This window comes from Tauraco erythrolophus, chromosome 2, assembly GCF_009769465.1.
Source record: "Tauraco erythrolophus isolate bTauEry1 chromosome 2, bTauEry1.pri, whole genome shotgun sequence".
NCBI classification, from domain to species: domain Eukaryota; kingdom Metazoa; phylum Chordata; class Aves; order Musophagiformes; family Musophagidae; genus Tauraco; species Tauraco erythrolophus.
The window spans coordinates 51,610,398-51,632,135 of NC_141466.1; the positions used below are offsets into that span (position 1 = coordinate 51,610,398).

The window sequence follows — 21,738 nt, forward strand, 5'->3', positions numbered from 1 at the left end:
TTTGGAACAACCTTTGTTAGAGCAAGCACCTATGTGCTGGGTAGATTAAAAAATAATTTTCTGCTCAAGCCTTCTCAGCAGTGTAGATAAAACTGAATCTTGTGATGAAAGTAGACTGGATTTTAACGTACATGAAGGACAGCTGAGTTGAGCACAGTCTTTGATGGCTTTGGTTATGGGAAGGGGCCTAGGAACGGTCAGTGAAGTTTCAGGATGCTCTGAGAATTTTGAGGACAGTGTGCATGTGAGGAATAGGAGGAAGGCTTTTTTTTTTTTTTTTCTCTCTCTCCAGACCCTCCATCTCTTCTACACTTCTTGTCACAGTGCTGCAGAGGACATTCACTCCATCCTTGGTCCTGTAGATTGCCTCCTCCTCCAATATAGGCAAAGTGGGACAGGTTTTTCCCCAAATTGGCTGTAGGTAACTATTTGCCTGTAAACAAAGCCAGTTTTCCAAAATTTCACACACACTTACCTTACTTAACCAGTACAATCCTGTAGGCAGCAGGGTCCAATTATCCCTGAAAAGCTCCCCCACAGGGCACACTAACAGCCCTCATGTTCCCCAGAACAGATACAGGACTATCAGACATCTCATTTGCGTGCTACCATTTCAGGTGGCTGATAAAAAAACCTAACACACTGCACACATGCCAGGTTTGCACAGTGTGCACAGTCAGCATTGCTGTTCCCTTCCAATCAGAAAAACATAAACACAAAAACCACAGACTTCTCTAGAAACCTCAGCCTTGTCTCCCCAGTATTATGGACGCCCAAGTCCTGTGTTAAACCTGAGGTCAATTTGTACAGTGTGATCACATTCATACTCTACTGCTAATGGTCCTAGGACATGTTACCACAAATCCTGTCTAGCATTTGGGAAAACCCTACTTAGCCTGAGTATCACAGGGAGCTATCTTAGCAGTTTAGCAGTGCTTAATGCTGTTTAATGTACTAATGGAGAGTGCCATCAAACTCTCCAGAAATATTTTTTTTGCCATTCATGACACGTCTTTAGGTACAAAATGTTTACCTTTTCTTTTTTCTCCCAGTGTTTTATTTCCCTTTCTTTTTATTGTTAAACACATCTGTATGTGTGTATGCACACATATATATTATATTTCTTTCAACAGATACATACACCTTTGTAGCACCAACTGGCTTTTCTGTTCTGGAACTGCATTCTCAATCTAACAAAACGGAAAAAAACAGCTCCTCTGTGTTCCAGCTAGTCCTTTTAGCTTACTTATTTATATGATGGAAAACACAATTACTGTCTTACAATTTTCTATTATAATTAGTCTGCATATGTACAGCTTTCTTAGCAAATGAAGAAGTACATATTAAACAGAGGAACATTCATCAATACCTGTTTTCATAGCACACATTCAGTAATGGCAAGTAGAATTAAAAAGCTATGGTATGAGGAAATCTATCATGGCTACTCTTGTAATTCTCCTGTAATTTATGCTTAAAACAATTTGTGAGTGCACAGTGAATGCTGGTGTGCATAAGATTAAGCATCCAGTTCAAAAAAAGCAGTTCCAAGTTTCTTTCTCAGGATTATGACTTTTTTTGTGTCCCTGTATTATCAATGCAAAGCAATTCTGCAAATGTGAATAATTAATACTTTTAAACAGCCAACTTTAACACACCATCTGAGTTGACCAATACATTAGACTCACACTAGCCTTTTTGTGACTTTCAAAGTGGATATGCAAGTCTGCACATCATGGTGTTTACTTTTATTATTGTTATATCCACCTACATTTTGCTGTTAGGTATTATTTTTGGTCTTTTACATAGGATACTCTGAAAGTAAGAATAATCAGCTCTTTGAATTTGATCTGTTCAAATGTTTTTATCAATGTTTCCAGATTTTGGTGGGAAAATGATAATGTTTTCACAGAAGCTCAAAAGCATGAACTCAAAAAACATTCATTGTCCCGCGTGATTTGTGACAATACAGGAATTTCTGAAGTACCAGCAGACGCCTTTCAACTTGGAAAGTTTCCACAGGATTTTAAGCATTGTGACAATATACCTGGGATGAATTTAGAAGCTTGGCAAGAATTCTATCAGGAAGGTAATCTGGAAATTACCAACATTTTTTGACAGGAGGGGAGAGTGATCAGCAGTTAAAGCATTGACCTTGGTTGTGGCAGGTCTTGAGCTACTGGTCTGATGCAGATCTTTAGTATTTCTACCACTTTAAAATGAGATCTAGGTTTTTCTCTCCTTCTTTCTCAACTTTCTCTTTAAAAAAAAGATAGTGTTTCCCAATTTCCCTCTGATAACATGAATGGCTTGTGAAATATCCTGACATTATGGCAACTGGGGAAGGAGTTCTTAAGACAGAAAATATCAACTATGAACTCTGAAGAACATACTGTCAGAAGATAACTATATTTTTACAAGGATTATGAGTCAAACCTGAGGTATTTCATATAAATTCTTGTCCAGAAATGAACAATTAAATTCTTGATCACCTTAAAACATGTGAATGATTTGACTGAAATTAATTCATAGCACTAATGGAGAATAATGTCCATTCATGAGGGCAAGGTGGTGATTTTTTAAAAGCTTGTAATGCAGTCCTTTTATTTGTAGAGGAAAGATGTGGAACACCAAAGAGTGTGGAAAATGGTGATTTTGTTTACTGTTCAGAATTTGGAAAATCTACAGTAACTTATTCATGTCAATATGGATTTCAATTGCAAGGAGAAGAGCAATTAACCTGCACAAGTGAAGGATGGAACTTTGAGGCTCCCGTTTGTATAGGTAATTTTTTGTTGTTGTTGTTGTTTCTGAATTTTTTAAAAGCTGAAGTCCAGCACAGGTCATCAGAAGTGAACTCCCTTCTATGCTGTCTTGTAGTCAATCTTCTGGGTTTATAGATACAATAACAGAATAATGTGAAACTCTCCTTGCTCCAGAATTGCTATCTCAATCTCACCTATCTCAATTCAGCAATCAACTTGATGAAAGGAAAATGTCACTAAAAATTACCTAATTAAGCAAAAAATGAATCTATTAACAAGCAGTAGGAAAAAAAGCAGCAAGTCAGAATTACACATTGCTTCCTCCTACATTCAACATGACAGTAAAACAGACAGTTGTCATTTTCCTAGCATTGTTTCAATGGATGCTCTAGATACAAAATGAGCTTAACATCAGTAGTTCATGTATCATCCTAATAAGTTGAGAAAAGTGACAAAGAAAAATATACTATGAAGTGAATAAGTGAAATTAAGCAAATTAATTATCACTTCAGTCCCAACCTCTTTCTCCCGAATAGCTATGAAAAGACTTGCCAGAAGCAAATTGCTTCTGCAGGTATAAAAGTAGAGCAGGTGAAAAATCAGTAAAAAGATACTGTCTTTCAACATTTCATGCACATTTTCAGGGAAATATTTTTCTGTTATTTTAAATGTTCTTTTATCTTCTCTTTCTCTTTTGACTTATTTTTACTGCTGATTAGAATAGGTTAGGAAGAAAGAGATTGTGGCAAATATTTCATTACAAGACCTTCACTCTTTGCAGCCATGAAGGATGAATTATCCATGTTCACATTTCAAATGTGTGTGTTTATAATGGTATGCATATATATATGTGTGTGTATGTGTATTTGTAGAAATATATTTCCATATATATAGATATATATACACACATACTCAAACTGCTTAGCTTTATAAGAACATGAGAGAAAATGAAACCTGAAAAGGCCATATTTAGGAGTATATTATGTATGGTAGTAAATTAATTTGAATGCAAGTGCTGCAGCTGATCGGCAATGAAGTCTGCTTATCAGTATTTCTGTGACAGCAGAATAGAAAGCTATTCATTCTAATTGTATACCTGGTATGGAAAAAGTCAAATGAAATTTGCAGCTCTTTCCTATACTCAAATCCTATTTATCCACTGAATTCCACCCACATAAATATCATATAAAGAAATAAAGCTGTTAAATGAATTATAATAAAATCTTTTCAATAGATTAATGTTCTGGCAGCAAACTGAATAAATAAGTTATATGAATGAATCATTCCTTGTCCTAGTTTCTTTTAATATGTTCGGTAATGTAAACAAAAGACTGTATATCTGCTATAGGAAAACAAGCTGCTGCATGCATTAAATAAGCAATGCCTTTATTAAAAGAAAACTATCAAAACCCACTTGTGCAGATGCTACTTGAGTTTTACAGTAGAAAGCACTTTGTTCCATGCATGTCTGTGCAATGTGTTCCCATTCTTTAAATGTTCAGCAAATTAGGAATAAGTCAAGCAATATAACGAGGAGGATAGAGCTTAGCATTTCTGCAGATGGTTTCAAAATTATATGCTGCTCTGGAAAAGACAGAGTGGCCTGCTGGCAAAAGCATAGGAATATGAGAGCTGTTAATTCCTACTTACTAACTTTGGCTTTGACAGAAATCATTTCTATTGATTCAGGAAGACATTTACTGTTTGACTATGCTACCTTCCTTTATATTAAATGTTACCTTACTCTTGATAGATAACTCTGTTTACTTTGCTTTAATACAGTACTGCTCTCTTTAAGTAGTAGGGTAGGCTGGTAAGATCTGACATGTGCTATTTAGTGACAGAAAAAAAGAGTTAGCTATTTAATAGCGTGACTATGGAGCTATAAAAGCTGAAATAGCACATTTGCATCACAGTGCAGGCAAAGTCTGCGCAAGTTTTCTTTCCCAGACAATGACAAAGCCAGTGGGAGTTAACCCAAAATGTAGTCTTAAAGAGAGTAATACTTATTCGGGAATCTTCACCCTGAACAACAGATTATTTCCTGCTTCAGAGAGGTGTTAGGAAAGCTGGTGTTTCTTAAGGGCTCTGAAGTCTAAAATTCCTTGCATGATTCGTCTTTTTACTGTCTCAGTTGATGGCTAGCTTGGGACACAGCTACTGCTTTGTAGTAAAATTTAAGAGAAGATCAGGCTTAATCCTATTTCGAACGTTAGAATTCCCTAAGTGGTCTGAGTGACAACGCTAAACTAAGTCAATAAATCATTCCTACACGGTCAGTTTCTAATACTGATCAAAAAGAGCTACTTAGCCTGAAGTAGTAGATGAAACATTATTGTAGGGAAGGAAAGGAATATAACCAAAAAGAGGAGACAATGAAAGCTCAGCTAGCTGCCCACATATGGGCTTGCAGTGCTTCCCAGGACCATGGGTCAGAGACAGTGAATAAGCTGGCAAATATTGTACAAGACCAATGGGAAACTATCTAAAACAGTGCTGGATGTCTATCTTCAGGCAACTGAATAAAGTCCTGCAAGCAAATATTGCATAGAAAGAAGAAAGATGCAGAAATATGGAAAAGACTCCATTCTTTCCTTCATCATAATCAGAATGTGAGAGTGAAAGATCTTCAATGGCCTCAGGAACAACATGTTTATGTACATTTTCCAATGGATAATTGTTCATCTGATCATGATTCTGTCAGGATATTGTAATTTCATATAATTTATATAGCATCTAGCAACAAGAATCTTTTCAGTGATATCACAGATTACTGTTATAAATTTTGTAACTAAAGCTAACTTGAATCCTTGGCTCCTCAAAATCATGCCTAGAAGCATATAGAACTGGGTCAGTGCTATTATTTTCACTATCTTTATAGAGCATAGTATGGAAAAATTTATAGAGGAACTCAAAGTCTTAGGACGCAAACATGTGCAAGAAGTGCTCTCAAATTTGCAGTTTGCATTTTTGAAAGTTTGACTAACTGCCTTTTGTAGATTTTGACAGATTGCCAAAACAACATTTTCTTTTTTCATCATTTCCAGCTTAAAAATAAACAAAAAAAACCCCTAAAAAATCAAAACAAAAACAACCACCAAACCCCAACTTTGTTCTTTAAACAGTAACAATGAGGATTTTTGGTAGAATCTGTGTGTCATTGAAAGTGTACAATACCTTTCATTTATGAATACTTGTAGGTTTTGTGAGAAGGTAGTAATCCCTCTCTGTAATTTGTAATGATTATTGATCAGTGTGTATTCCTTTTGCAGACATCAATGAATGTGAAAATAAAATTAATCCGCCATGCCCTCCTTCTACTGAATGCATTAACACCAAAGGCAGCTACAAATGTCTCCTTACTGATCCTTACAAGCTGACAGAAGATGGAAGAACATGCATTGGTAATGCTTGTGAACCTACTGTGCATTAAAACTTCCTCTGTTCTGTTTTACAATGCTGTAAAAATCATAAAATTTAGATTTATTGAAGAGCTGTTAACATACATAAAAAACCTCTACACAGTCATTGGCATAAAGATACAGTCAGATTCTGTAAAGTAAATTAAGGTATTGAATAAAGAATACAGCACAGAAGTAAGCTTTTCATTTTCCATTCCTACCATATATAAACCATTAAGTAATTCCTGACACTGTGTATGAAGGGGAGATCAAATTTGTCTCGGTTTCTCCTAGTTAGTAGCTAAACTCAGCGTCTGAATTTTAAGTTCCACCTATTACATTCCAAAACTGTTAACCATCACCTAAATTAGGCATTTTCTTCTTTTTCAGCTTTTCAGCATGTGTGGAAGCTGTATTCTGTGTTAAGGTTTAGGTGGGGAATGTGAGTGTAGTTGCCCACTGATGCTGAGCAATACCTGTTCTGGGGAGAGTGCCTAGATCTGTCAAAAGCTCCATGAAAACCTGCAATCCAAACTCAAGTGGATGGATATCTACTTTAGCAAGCACAGAAAGTTTAGAGTGCTCACATCTCGCATATTGAGTGCTGTATGCCACACAATCAGAAGAATTGAATCTCACTGGTCACATATTTCTTGTTTCAGCAAATACCTTGGTTATGACATGTGGGATTACATTGCCCCTTATTATTAATTGCACAAAGAAAATATAGGATGATAATTCCCCAGAAAAAAAAATACGTCCTTGAAGACAAACAGATGTCTTCAATGATACGATGTACATCCAGTCAGTTTTCCAGCTGTGGTACAGGACCACATGAGCATATCCCTCAAGTGAGATCTCATTCCTCAAACAAAACCTTAAGTCAGGCCATGTGAGATCACCAAAGGCCCAGGAGTGAAGGACAGTGAGAGACTGCATTCACACAGCAAGACATGGCATTCCCCTGGCCAGGCACACCAACAGAAGTACCTTCCCAACAGTGAATGTTGCCAGGAGGACCTAGCTCTCTCTTGTTGTAGCAAGTGCAAACACAAATCCTCAGGGTCAACTCTTTCTGGCATAAAACTGAAAAGGAATGGTGCTAGCCATTCAGAGTTTCGTCTTTTAACACATCAGAAAAATAGAAAAAAATTATCTTCTTTGAAGGTGTTTCTTATCTTTATTTACAGTTTATTCCTTTAACCGTTCAACTGTGGTTATATTTATTTGCCACTCCAAATCCGGAGACAAAACCTGCCTTCAGATTAGTTTAAAGAGATTAGCTCACTGGTGTTGAGTGCAACAAAGACAGATTATATGAAAACACTGCACTGACATGAATGTAAGGCAGTTCCAAATACAAGGTAAATTTTATATTTCAAGGGAGGAAACAGAAAGTGCTTACAGTCAGTGCTACTGTGCCAAGGGATCATTACCCCAGACCAAGTCCAATGTGCTTTTCAGAGCTTCACTGGCTTTCTAACAACTCAAGAAAATGAGTGCAGGTACAGCCACCCGGGCTGCTGCTGAATGTCTAGTATACAAGGTTAGTGTCTCCCTTTAGACCTCAGTGGTTAGAGGAGCTTGTCATCTCCATGGATCCATCCTTGCATGCCAAGCTAAGGTTTGCTATGTTGGATCTCTAGAGTCAGTTTCTGTTACATGACACACCTTGCTTCCTCTTACAGCTTAAAGCTATGGAAGAAAACATCAGAGAATCATAGAATCATGGAATCATAGAATCATAGAACGGTTAGGGTTGGAAGGGACCTCTGGCAAAATTTGGCAAGTGATTACCTGGGTCTCCCTTGCATTCTTTTATAGAAATAATAAGACTTGCTTTACAGTACCTCTGACATAGCTACATTTTAAACTGATTGGTCAATTTGAAATTGTGGCATCAATCAGACAACTCTTTAAGCTACTGCAGAGTGTCAGTCATTATGTACTAGTTATAATTTATATTTACAAACTTTTAAAAGACATCATGCCCCTTCTTAGATACAAGAATGCAATTGCAGCTATTCTTTACCTCTTTACCACCTCACTGGGAGCCCCCAGTTAAGTACCCTGAGTAACAGGCAGTGTTTGAAGATGAAATCTTCCAAAAAAGTGATGTCCAAGGCATACATACTGAAGAATTAACATTAAGCCCAAGTTGCAGTGTTATCATTACGTGAACTGTAACCCAGGTATGCATTCCTGGGAAACAACCAGGAGGAACAAGAAGTCTGTGTGCAGTTGCAAAGCTATGACCTCACTGGGATCACAGAAACATGGTGGGATAGCTCACACGGCTGGAGTGCTGAAATGGATGGATACAGGCTCCTTAGGAAGGACAGGCTGAGGAAGTGACAAGGGGGACATGTTGCAGTTTTTGTGAGAGAGCAGCAAGAACATATGGGGCTCTGCCTTGGAATAGATCAGGAGTCACTGGAGAATTTACGGGTCAAGATTAGTGAGCAGAGCAACATGGCTGCTGTTGTAGTGGGTATATACTATGGACTTCCTGATAAGAAGAAACAGATGAGGCTTTCTTCAAATAACTGGAAGAAGCCTCAAGTTTACAAACACTCATCCTCACGGGGGACTTTAAGCACACTTTAACCTGGAAGGACAACGCAGCAGGGCACAAACAATCTAGGAGACTCCTGGAGAGCATTAACAGCTTCCTGACACAGATGATCAAGAAGACAACAATGAGAGGTGCTCTACAGGACCTGGTACTTATAAATGGAATCACAGAATCACAGAATGGTTGAGGTTGGAGGGGATCTCTGGAGATCATCTTACCCAATCCCTCTGTTCAAGCAGGGCCACCTAAATCCAGTTGCCCAGGACCATGCCCAGGCAGCTTTTGAATAGCTCCAAGAATGGAGATGGATGTTCAAGGATGCCTTGAACACCTCATGGGATGGGGCAGCCACAACTTCTCTGGGCAACCTGTTCCAGTGTTTCACCAACCTCAGTGGGAAGAATTTCTTCCTTAGATCTAATTAAAATCTACCCTCTTTCAGTTTAAAGTCATTACCCTTTGTCCTATCACTACATGATCTTGCAAAAAGTCCCTCTGCAACTTTCTTGGAGGCCCCCTTTAGCTACTGGAAGGCTGCTAAAAGATCTCCCTGGGGTCTTCTCCAGGCTGAGCAAACCCAACTCTCTCAGCCTGTCTTCAGAGGAGAGGCCCTAGTCCTTAGATCATCTTCGTGACCCTCCTCTGGACCAGCTCCAACAGCTCCATGTTCTTCTTATGCAAGGTACTCCAGAGCTGAACACAGTACTCCAGGTGGAGTCTCACGAGAGCAGAGTAGAGGGGCAGAATCATTTCCTTCCAATTGCTGGCCACACTTCTTCTGATGCAGCCCAGGATATTGTTTGGCTTTCTGGGCTGCAAGTGCACATTGCTGGCTCATGTTGAGCTTCTCATCCACCAGCACCTACAAGTCCTTTTCCTCCAGGCTGCTCTCAATCCATTCTCCGCCCAGCCTGTACTTATGCTTGGGATTGCCTCGACCCACGTGCAGGACCTTGCACTTGGCCTTGTTGAACTTTATGAAGTGTGCACAAGCCCATCTCTCAAGCCTGTCAAGGTCCCTCTGGATGGCATCCCTTCCCTCCAGTGTGCTGACCATACCACACAGCTTGGTGTCATCAGTGAACTTGTTGAGGGTGCACTCAATCCCACTGTCCGTGTTGCTGGCAAAGATGTTAAACTGGACTGGCCCCAATACTGACCACTGAGGACACCGCTCATCACTGGTCACCACTTGGATATCGAGCTGTTGACTGCAACTCTTTGAGTGCAACCATCTAGCCAATTCCTTATCCACCGAATGGTCCATCTGTCAAGTCCACGTCTCTCCAATTTAGAGACAAGAATGTTGTGCAGGACAGCGTCAAATGCTTTGCATGAGTCCAGGTAGATAATGTCATTTGCTCTTTTCTTATCCATCAACGCTGTAACTCTGTTGTGGAAGGCCAACAAATTTGCCCTTAGTGAAGCCATGGCTGCCATCAGCTCTTTCTTTCTCCCATGTGCCTTAGGATGGTTTCCAGGATCTTGCCAGGCACAGAGGTGAGACTGACTAGCCTGTAGTTCCCTGGGCTTTCCTTTTTTTCCTTTTTAAAAATGTGGATTTTGTTTCCCCTTTTCCAGTCAGTGAACATGAACCAGCAATGCACCTTTACTGCAAAGAAGAATAATGGTATCCTAGGCTGCAATAAGCAAAGCATTGCCAGCAGGTTGAGAGAGGTGATCCTTCCCTTCTACTCAGCACTGGTGAGGCATTATCTGGAATCCTGTGTCCAGTTCTGGGTTCTCCAGTAAAAGAAAGGTATGAAATAACTAATTTGAGTCCAGTGAAGGACAATGAAATCCACAAATGGACTGGATCTTCTTTCATATGAGGAGACCTTCAGAGAGTTGGCACTATTCTGCCTGAAGAAAAGAAGGCTCAAGGAGATCTTGTCAATGTATATAAATTCCTGCTGAAAGGGAATCAAGACGAGACAGATTCTTCTCAGTAGTGCCCACCAATGGGAAAAGACCCAATGGCACAAACTAAAAAATATGAAAAATAAAAAATACTTTTTTACTGTGAAGGTGGTCAAACACTGTAACAGTTTTCCCAGAGATGTTTTAGAGTCTTGATTCTTGGAGATATTCAAAACATACCTGGATATGGTCCTGGCTAACCTGCTGGAGCTGATCCTGCTTAAGAAGGGAGGTATGGCTACTTAATCTCATAGAATCATAGAATCATAGAATGGTTAGGGTTGGAAGGGACCTCAAAGATCATCCAGTTCCAACCTCCCTGCCATGGGCAGGGAAACCCTCCACTACACCAGGTAGCCCAAAGCCTCATCCAACCTGGCCTTGAACACTTCCAGGGATGGGGCAGCCACAACTTCTCTGGGCAACCTGTTCCACTGCCTCACCACCCTCTGAGTGAAAAATTTCTTCCTTATATCTAATCTAAATCTGCCCTCTTTCAGTTTAAAGCCATTGCCTCTTGTCCTATCACTACATGCCCTTGTAAAAAGTCCCTCTCCAGCTTTCCTGTCAGCCCCCTTTAAGTACTGGAAGGCTGCTATAAGATCACCCCGGAGCCTTCTCTTCTCCAGGCTGAACAGCCCCAACTCTCTCAGCCTGTCTTCATAGCAGAGGTGCTCCAGCCCTCGGATCATCTTCGTGGCCCTTCTCTGTACCTGCTCCAGCAGCTCCATGTCCTTCTTGTGTTGGGGACTCCAGAGCTGAATGCAGTATTGCAGGTAGGGTCTCACAAGAGCAGAGTAGAGGGGCAGAATCACCTCCGTCAACCTGCTGGCCACGCTTCTTTTGATGCAGAAAAGAACCTCTTGATCTGATGCAGAAAAGAACCTTTTGATCTCAAAAGGTTCCTTCCAATCCCAGTGATTCTTTGATTCTGTGATTGATTAGGTATGGAGAAAGGGAATAGGTTTCTAGCAGCGTTTTATATGGTTTCTCTGCAAACTGTGGTTCTTAACATGCTCTGGTGCATATCTCATTGCCATTTCTCATACTGTTTCCGTAGAGAAACAAGTAGTTAATTAGCGACTTGACAGTAGATTGCACCCAGAAGTATTTGTATTAACAAGTGAAAGGAGAATGTTACCAAGTAACATGTTACCAACTGTGTTCTAGTTCTTTTAATTTCCATGTTAATAACATTATGATAAATTTACATAAAACAATTTTTCTGTGTTTTTTTCCTCAGCTGATATAGTAAGTTTTTATCAAAGTCATTAGGTGCCTTGGTTTGTTAGTCTGTTGTTTTTCCATTTTTAAGGACATAATTCAATAGGCCCAGCTAATTTCACCTTATATTTGGAATGAAAACCTCCTGAAAAGTAGCCTTGGTAAAAAAGGCAGTGCAACACTTTTCTAAACCAGCATTTTGATTATAAAAAATGAGCAGCTGAAATTTAGCAGTAATAAGAATTTGGGGATCTGCAATATAGAGTGATTTAAAATTATGAGAGCACTTCACATTATTATGAGCATTTCAATCTTCAAAACTAAAGCGCTCTTAAAATTTTGAAGAGCTCTAGTAATGCTAACCATTCAATATTGCAAATCTATATAACCTTCAATCCTGCTTTTATTGATGGAATTCATCAGTAGGCTCAAGGCTGTATTTTCTAAGGTTGGATAATGTTTTTGACTCAGATGGAAACTTGTACAGGGTAACCTTATTCAGGAAGTGAATTCATTGAGTTGCCTCAAATCAAAGTTGCTCAGCCCTTACCGCTTTGGCCCATGGTTTGTGTGATTGTTAGAAGCCAAAAAAAAAATATTATCAATAGAAAAGTCCCAGTTTTCCATCTATGCACACTCTAACCATGTGAAAAAGACTGTGATGTTGACTCACAGTGAAGATATTTAGAAAGTGTATGTTTTGCCTCTTAGTTGAAGTAGGCTAAAACTAATCATTTGTGAAGGCTTAGCTAATGGGTAGAAACTTTTTAGGTTTCAAGTATGTCATATTGTGATGGGTTGATGTAAAGGGGTTCTGGTGGCAGGAGAGGGGATTTGCTCCCTGAGACTTCTCTGGTTTTGGAACTGAGTCAGACCCGGTTCTGGCCACCAGATCGGACTTCCATCCCCCTCGGGGTTGAGCCAATCGGCACCTCTGCGAATTGCCCTATTTAAGTTGGGACAAAGGAACCGGAAAAGGTGCTTTGACCTGGAGTAAGGAGAGAAGGGAGGAGGGCACGCCCTGGCTCCTGACTAGGCGGCTGCCCACGCTGGGCTGGCGCCACCCACTGAGGATGGCCATGGTGGAGCCACCTGGGGAACTCGGGGAGCACCTCTCTCCCAGGGTGCCCACTGGGCCGAGTTCACCCAGAGAGGACTGAGATCTGAGAGAAACGGCCACACAGACACCAAGTCAGTGAAGATGGAATGGGATGAGGTGTGCCGGAGCTGAGTTTCCCCTGTAACTGGTGGAGAGATGGCAGGTGGCCACCCTGCAACCAGGACAGACTCAGTGGAGCAGAGACCTACTCGCAGCCTGTGGAGAAGCCCACGTTGGAGAAGAGATACCTGAGCCTAAGGACAGTCATGGAGCATGGGAGGCACGATAAGGTAGAGACGCATCTAGAGTCCATGGGACGACCCACGCCAGAGCAAGTAGCAACAGCTCCCGAAGAATCCATGACTGTGGTAGAAGCCCGCACTGGAGCAATCCAATGGGGAAGGATTGCATCCTGCGGGTAGGACTCACTCTGGAGAAGTCTATGGGTTTTCCTTGTGAGTAGAGGATATACTGGAGCAAGGACAAAAGGGTGTAAGGACTCCTCCTCCTTTAAGAAAAGGAGCGGCAGTAACAATAGAGAATGAACTGACCTGCACTTCCCCATTCCCTGTCTCCCTGCGCCGCTGGGAGAGGAGGTAGGGCCGGGAAGAAAAGAAAAAGGGGGGAGGTGTTGTTTTTCTAAGATCTGGCTGTGTTTCTTTTTATCCTCTCAAGTAACCGGTTTTGTTTCTCTTTATCCTTTCAAGTAACTGTTAATAAATTGTTTTGCTTTATTCCCAAGCCAAGTCTGTTTTGCCCGGGACCATGGTCGTTGGGTGCTCCCTCCCTGTTCTTGTCTCGACCCTCAGTACTTTTTATGTTTTTCTCCTCTCCACTTCACTGGGGAAGGAGTGAGAGAGCGGCTGTGTGGAGTTTAGTTGCCGGATCAGCCTAAACCACGACACATATGATTAAATAATTGTGTATTCCTACCCATAGGACAATGAAAATAAGCTTAGTTTTATAAATCCTGTTTTCTTTGATGTGATCTAAAATTAAAAAGGAATCTAGATGTATTTCACTACATTTTTTTTAAATATGACAAAAATATGTTAAAAACTTGAAAAAGCTGTATTAAAAATACTTTCAACCAGTAAACTGGTGTGTGTTTACATGATTATCTAAAATGCTCATGAGAAACTTCGATCTATTTCAATAAGTAATACAGTTTCGACTTTACTTTTTAAATTACATCATAAATACATGAAAAATCTATTCAGTGTGTTAGATTTCTGAAACTTTAATGAGACCATTGAGTGTCACTACAGTAAGAATACATTATACATTAAAGGGATAAGATCCTATTGTGTGAGTGCCCTCAGTCTTCCTCCTGTCCATGTTTTTGGTAAAAAATGAACAATCCTGGGCTTTTACCTGGTAAATGGAGTAAAGATTTAATTCTGTCATTAAAGGCGTCTCAATGTAGGTATTCCAGAGGAATTACCATGAACAAGTGAATAGGGTTAAAATTAAAGATCAGCAAAAGCGTGAAGAAGTCTTATCTTCATTTCTGTAGTCTTAGGGAGTAGGTTAATATTATCTCTAATACGGTAAAATGCAACAAATATGATTTCAAACTGGGAAGAAACTCGTGCATTTTACCATGCTATTTCCCACAGTGCTAACAATTGCCTATCTTTTTCAACATAAATGCTCATATATATCCAGTCTCTCTCTTACTTTTTAAGGATATGAAGTCCAACTCACTGGGAACTGAAGTTACTTCACTTGTAAATTCTCTATTTTTTCTGAAGTCCATTAGTCTCAGTATTCTGGAACCCTTGCTCTGGAAAAACTTGTGTTTCCTCCCACTCAGTTTAATTCGGTTGTTGTTAATAATTAGTCTACTGGTGATACTGTATTTACTATTGTTACTTCAGTACGTTTCTTCTTATGTCTTCATGACAACTTTTAGCTTTGAGATTATATTGTATCTATTTGGTTTTCTTTTCAGGTTATGTTTAAATTTGATTGATGGTTTTTCAATATTATAACTTGAGAACTGACCATAAATCTTTTCCATAGCCAGTTTAACCAGTTTGTATGACATATATGGAAAAAAAAAAAAACTCAAACAATTTAACTCCCATTGGCTTGAACAGAAGACAACTCTCACTAAGGAATTGTCCTTAACTGTTAATCTCAAAGACCAGATAACTTGACAAAAGATGCAGAGCCAGAAGTGACATTTCAGGTTTATCTGTAATACTCCAATGATAGGCCTCTGAAAGATCAAACTAACTGAAAATGAAGAGGTAGTTCCCTCTCTACCACTGAAAGAAGATCTAGCTGCCAAGAAATAAGGATGTTGTTTCATGTGAAATGTTTTCTGTGTAAATCAGAATGAAAATGAGACATTTTGATCCATTTGGTTAAAACCAAAAAAAGACTGATGGTCAGACCCTGTAGTCTGTTACTCTGAATATGGACTTTATGGTTTCTTGTGAACACGTGTTGCGAATTGTCTGGTCTGGAAAAGGTCCTTACAAATAACTTTCACTCAACTGATGTTTAATTACCTAGTCTGTTTGAAATCACTGATAAAACTGTCAACAAAAATGGCAGTATATATGTGATCACACTCTTGCCTTTCATTTCTGTCAATATAAAGACGTATCTTAGAAAAATGGTATAGAAGAAACCTAGATGCCAAACAGCTTTAAAATTGCATTTCATTACTATGAAATGCTATATGCCTCATTGTAAGGTACGAAGTCCTGAAACCATAAGAATCTTGCTTTCTGCCGTGAATAAAACCTGAATAAGGACTCAAGTATTTGAGATATCTCTCTCCTTTCCTTGCCGTAGTAGTAGTCCAGGCTCCATTGCGGTTTTTGTTTCCCCAGGTGCACCAGAGACAGTGGAAGGTTTCTCCTAAGCTGACAGGCTATGGTTGCACTGTAACCTGTTGCTCACCAGCCTGGGCTGCAACACCAAAGACACTGTTGCATCTTCCACAGCCAGGAGGAAATGGCCTGCCTCTTGTAGGCAGGATCGGTACCTTGAGTTGATTAGTTAATTAGTTCATTATATTCAACTCAGTCCAGCTGGCTAATAATGATCAGATGCCATAGTAACCCACCTGAAATTACATTCCCAAAGCCTGCTACTGGGAATGTGTTCTGTTATTTCTACATATTTCATGCAAAGTTGAGTTCAGGCTTCCTATAAACTTCAACCATCTTGCTATAAGCTGGATTCTCTTTTCTTTCCTTGTTGTTTGATGTTACCATAAACATGGATGAAATGGGCAAAGGCAGCAGAGACCTGGCCACACCTCATGAACCCTCAGCAAAAATGTACTCTCACCTAGAAAATACAAGCCCAATAGCTGCTCTTGCCAAAAATTAATCTAGAGAGGCAGAAAATTTTGTCACTAGGCCAATCTGAGGGCACTATTGAGCATCAGTGTCTATTTGGGCTTTTAGTTTTTTCTCATTCTTCTGTCTGGGTACTTCTGTGAGTCCGAGAAAGAATCTGTTATCTCAATTGTTATATAAATATGATTCATTCAGAGGAGGCAATTTCTGTATCTAATACTGATTTGCACTGGGATAGCGACAAGAAATCCCTGTCCAATTAGAGGAGGAATTTCACCAGTTTCTCATTTGATTAGAGACCTTACAGTTTAGACAGAGGATAGGAGAAAATATGTGGATATAACAAATACGATGGGAAAAATTACAAAATAGCAGTGAGACAATTTGAATTTACTGTTCATTTTCCCAGTGGGAACTTGGAAACTGTGAGCTCTGATTTTTAAAGCCCATCTTCATAGATTGGGAAAATAAAGGTATGCCAGAATTTAATTTCGGTGAAAATATTAGTATCTAATACGGTTCAACTGACTGTACAGCTTAGCCTATATGAATTCCTTTTTTCAGTATGTAGTTCTCTTTAAATATTATTAGAAAGACCTATCTTTTAAAATGCATTTTACTTCAGCACAAAAGAATTTAGTCTCAGGATTCCTCACGGTCATTCAACTCAAAACATTGTCATTGGCCTCCTAATTTTAATTGGCTTTAATTTTTGTTCTGAATTTTATGACAGTGACAGATTGTAACCTTTGGATAAATGTTCTTACATTTTTGCATACTTTTAGTGCTATGTCAAAGGAACATAAATCCTGAAAATTATACTTCTTTAAACTTTGTTGGAATTATAATATTGGAAAAACTTTCTTTGCTGTGCTGCAAAATCTGAATGCTCTAAGCAGTGACTCATCACAGCAGGTGCTTTAGCCTGCAAAGTTACTCGGCACTCTCAGCTCCACACTCTACAGGGGTGAGAAAACCAGCTGGTTTGAGGTAACAAAAAACGTGACTTTTGCCACTTTTGTAAAAAATATAAGAAAAATGCTGCCTTTACTCAAGAAAATCTTGCTACAGGAGCCATAGATTCTTTGCTATTCAAGTATTTAATATTTTGACATTCTGAATTTTTTATTTTCCAGTAGATAATGTCCTTGTAAATATTTAACTGAGAAACTAAGATAAATACTGGGCTGTATTCAGGGGAAGGTAAAGAGAGCAGATTGAAGCAAAAGACTGCAGCACTTCAAATTAACTGTGCGCTAAACTGAAACCAAAATTTTATTCTGCTTATGACTGAGATCTTCTTGTGGTTTAACCCCAGCCAGCAGCTAGGCACCACACAGCCACTCACTCACTCAGCCCACAGTGGGATGGGGAAGAGAATCAGAAGAGTGAAAGTGAGAAAACTTATGGGTCGAGATAAAGACAGTTTGATAGGGAAAGCAAATCCCTGAACACAAACAAAGCAAAACAAGGAATTCTTCACTACTTCCCATTGGCAGGCAGGTGTTCAGCCATCTCCAGGAAAGCGAGGCTCCATCACACATAACATTTACTTGGAAAGACAAACCTCATCACTCTAAACGTTCTCCCTTTCCTTCTTCTTCCCCCAGCTTTATACACTGATCATGATGTCATATGGTGTGGAATATCCCTTTGCTCAGTTGAAATCAGCTGTCTCAGCTGTGTCCCTTCCAGACTTCTTGTGCACATTCAACCTACTCACTGGTGAGGTGGTGTAAGAAGCAGAAAAGGCCTTGGCTCTGTGTAAGCACTGCTCAGCAATAACTAAAACATCCCTGGATTAGCAACATTGTTTCTGGCACAAATCCAAAATATAGCCCCACACTAGATACTGTGAAGAAAATTAACTCTATCCCAGCCCAAATCAGTACATTCTCCACCCCTTATTCCATATCATTTACGTCACGCTAAGGTCTCACCCTATCCAATACATCCTCACTACCCATCACCCCTCTTCCCATCCTTTGATATAATACACAGATATCATCCTCTTTGTCTATGGACCACCCCTGTAATATATCTTTAAAGTGTCCACAAATGTCTACAAGAAGTCCATTGAGTTCATTTAGTCCATGACTTTAGGCTCCATCTGTTATGGTGGTCACTCAGGACAAGACAGGTGGTGTGTTGCGTGGAATTACTGGGCACCAAAGCCAACTCAGATTTGGTCACTGCTGCACCTGCACTGCTTCTTATAAGCTTGTCCTCCATTGGTTCAGGTAGTTCCTGCTATAGTAATTCCTATAACATGCAACTGAAATCATGGTTAACAACAATTTAAAGGTATTTCCATTACAATCTCCACCCCTGGTCACTTTGAACAGGACCATAAGGTTTAGCATTGCTATGAACTCCTCCCCTTGCCCCTGCCCTGGCTTGGGCTCATCCACAGATTGCAGTCCCTTAGCGATGTACCTGCTCCAAATGGAGCCTTATCTATGAGCTGCAGTATCTTCAGGAATATACCTGCTGTGCCATACACTTACCCACAGTTGCTTTGAGGTGCACCTGTTCCAGCGTGGCCTTCTCCATGGGCCACAATGCCTTCAGAAATATGTGTTCCAGCATGGTCTTACCCACAACCAGAGTCCCTTCAGAAGTAAACCTGCTCCAACATGGCCTTACCCACAGCTGCAGTGCCTCCAAGGTTCTACCTGCTTTGTCATGAGTTTATCCATAGCCACATGCTTTGAGGTGCTCCAGAATGACCTCATGCACAGCCACTGATGCTTCAAGGTGTACCTTCTCTAGTGGAGACTTAGCCTTTGGCCGCAATCCCTTCAGAGATATACCTGCTGCTGCACAGACATAACCACTGCTTTGAGATGTACCTGCTCTGGCATGGGCTTATCCACGGTCACAGATGCTTCCTGGTGCCCTGATTCCACACGACTCATCCACAGGTCCCATCAACTTGAGTTCACGCTGGAGTTCCAGCCTGTCCAGTACAGCAGCACAGAAGCAACAGCGATGCCCTGGCCATCTGCCAGCCCAGGCACATCGCCATTGCGATCATCAGCAGTACAGCAAAGCAGCAAAAGTGAAAAGCAGCCACTAACGAGCACTAGACTTCAATATAGAGTATGGCAAGCAAGCCCCATGGCATGCTCAGGAGCCTGCCAATTAATAGCTAAACAGCAATAACAGCTATAAATTGGATCTAGCACATTCCAATCAAATCTGTCACTATCCTGACCCCTTTGAGCCCCACCTTCGGTGCCAAAAAGGATGTTGTGGTTTAACCCCAGCCAGAAACTAGGCACCACCCAGTCACTCACTCACTCCCCCCTCAGTGGGATGAAGGAGAGAATCAGAAGAGATTCTCTGTGTAAAACTCATGGGTTTTACACAGATGTGTAAAAGCAAAATGAAGTGCTCGAATTAAATAGGAGATATTTTTTACAATGTTTAGCGGCTATCATATTCTTTTCTGACATGCCCCCTTCCATTAGATTGTTTCAATGAAAATTATTAAAACTGTTATGATTTTTATGTGTATTCATGGCAATTGCTTTTGGCATTTCAGTGCACATAAGAAAACTTTTCTATATTTATAGTAAGTTAAGAGCATTGTTCCCAGTGATGATGGGAAAGCTCAGTTACCAGTATCATCAATTTTTTAGATCTTCTGTAGAGCTTTTGCTGGAAAGCTAATGAGGAATTAACATTCTCACTATTATTCTTCCCATTCTGGCTCACAAGCTGCAAATGAACTTGGTGCACCTCTCTCAGAAGTCTGTCACTCATATGATTACATCCTTTGGCTTCTGAATCTCAAGATAAACTGACAGTCAGACTTCCCAAGTTGGAAGGTCACCTTTATTTTACACGGTGTGCTACATGGCACTGGAAGCATACACATCTGCCAGGCTGATAGATGTTAGCCCACTCCCAAGACAGCAAACCAATTCTGCTAGGATACAGATGGCAGCTGAAGATGCATTGCATACCCATCACTGCAGGGGCACAAATTTCACCCTCCGGGAAAATTTTGTCACTTTATCACCATGTGCCAGTTTGTACTTGATCATACTTCTGTTTGTATTCACAAAGACAGCACAGCAGAGTGAAAAAGGCAAAAGATACTCTGGCACTTGACACAGCAGAATAGATTTGTTGTGATGGGCTTCTGGAATACCTGTCAGCCCACATGCTGGAGCCTATGTAAATGTGAATCCTAAGTCTCTGCACACAGCATAGATAGCCAACCTCCAAGCAGACCTTGTTAACCCAGGCTTAACTCAGAGGCAAGCACTTCAAGGGAAACAAGTCCAAAGCACAGAGCTGAACTCGTGCTGAAAGGCCAGTGAAAAGCCAAAGGTGTGTGTGCTGACCAGTTCCTCAGGATGATGTTTGCACTCTAGTACATGGTGCCGAGTAAGAGCTGTGATTTTAGACACCGTGCCTTTGCAGAGCGATGCTGTCAAGCTGCCTGTGCAGTGCTTGAAAAGGGGTAGGCAGCCAGAGCTCCATCAGGATTCTCGTCCTCTTCCCATCCTACTTTTAGACGTTTCGTGCACCTGCTTTCTTATCATACAGATGGCCTCCATGCTCTTTCTCTGCCTTTTTGTCATAAAACTGTGGAGTGTTTATCCTTTATTTCCACTCATGGTTTCTTGGGATTGCTATATTAATTGTAATTAATTATCACTTTGCTTCTTTGATTGCTGAATGAGATTTGACCACAAGGGAAAGGATGAACATTATCTTTGGAAGAAGAACATAAGAAATGTTAATATTGGATCAGTCCCATGAAGGTAGCAAGAGAGACTTCATCCAATCGCAAAATGAAATGCAGTTTTCCCAGCTATTTCTTCCCAGCATTTATCTATTGTTCAGCTTGGTTGAGCACTATACATTATAAGTCCTTGGTTTCACATCTTCAGTAATCCTTGACGTGACTGAAATAAGAGTTTTGTATTTCCTTTACTTTTTGAGCTCCTAAAATGAAGAATAATGGACACTACTGCTCTCAGTATAGCTAAATAACAGTAAAGGTAAAGAAGCATGGGCTGAGGTTAGTGCTCCACTAGGTGAGCTATAAATCAAAGGTACTGACCCATTTGGGTCATTAAAATCCCATGATCCTTTGTGTGAATGGAGAGATTTAGAGCTATGGTTCAAAGTTTATGTATTCCACAATGCTTCAGGGAATTTCTGACATTTTTCACTAAGATGACAAGCAACCAAGATGTCAGCTGGAAAAGTATTTAAAGAACACCAACTTCTTTGACAAAAACAAAATATCAGCATTCATAACTTTTTTTTTCTTTTACCATTTCCCATTCTGTGAGCAAATTTGCAGGATTTCTCTGCCTTCCATTATTAATTTTAGGAAAAAATCAAAGTTATCAGCTGCTGTAGGTCATTTTCCAATCAGAATAGCTCTAGCAATATCCTTAGTTTTTTAACTCTG

General features: G+C 40.1%; 1 protein-coding gene across 1 annotated transcript in view; it reads left to right on the forward strand.

Moving 5' to 3' along the window:
• TPO (thyroid peroxidase) overlaps positions 1-6,195 on the forward strand; it is a 58,770-nt gene extending 52,575 nt beyond the window's left edge. The window contains exons 13-15 of the mRNA XM_086625428.1: positions 1,878-2,086; positions 2,611-2,781; positions 6,035-6,195. Coding sequence (XP_086481554.1) covers positions 1,878-2,086; positions 2,611-2,781; positions 6,035-6,195 — 541 coding nt within the window. The remainder of the gene's footprint in view (positions 1-1,877; positions 2,087-2,610; positions 2,782-6,034) is intronic.
• The last annotated feature ends 15,543 nt before the right edge of the window (positions 6,196-21,738 follow it).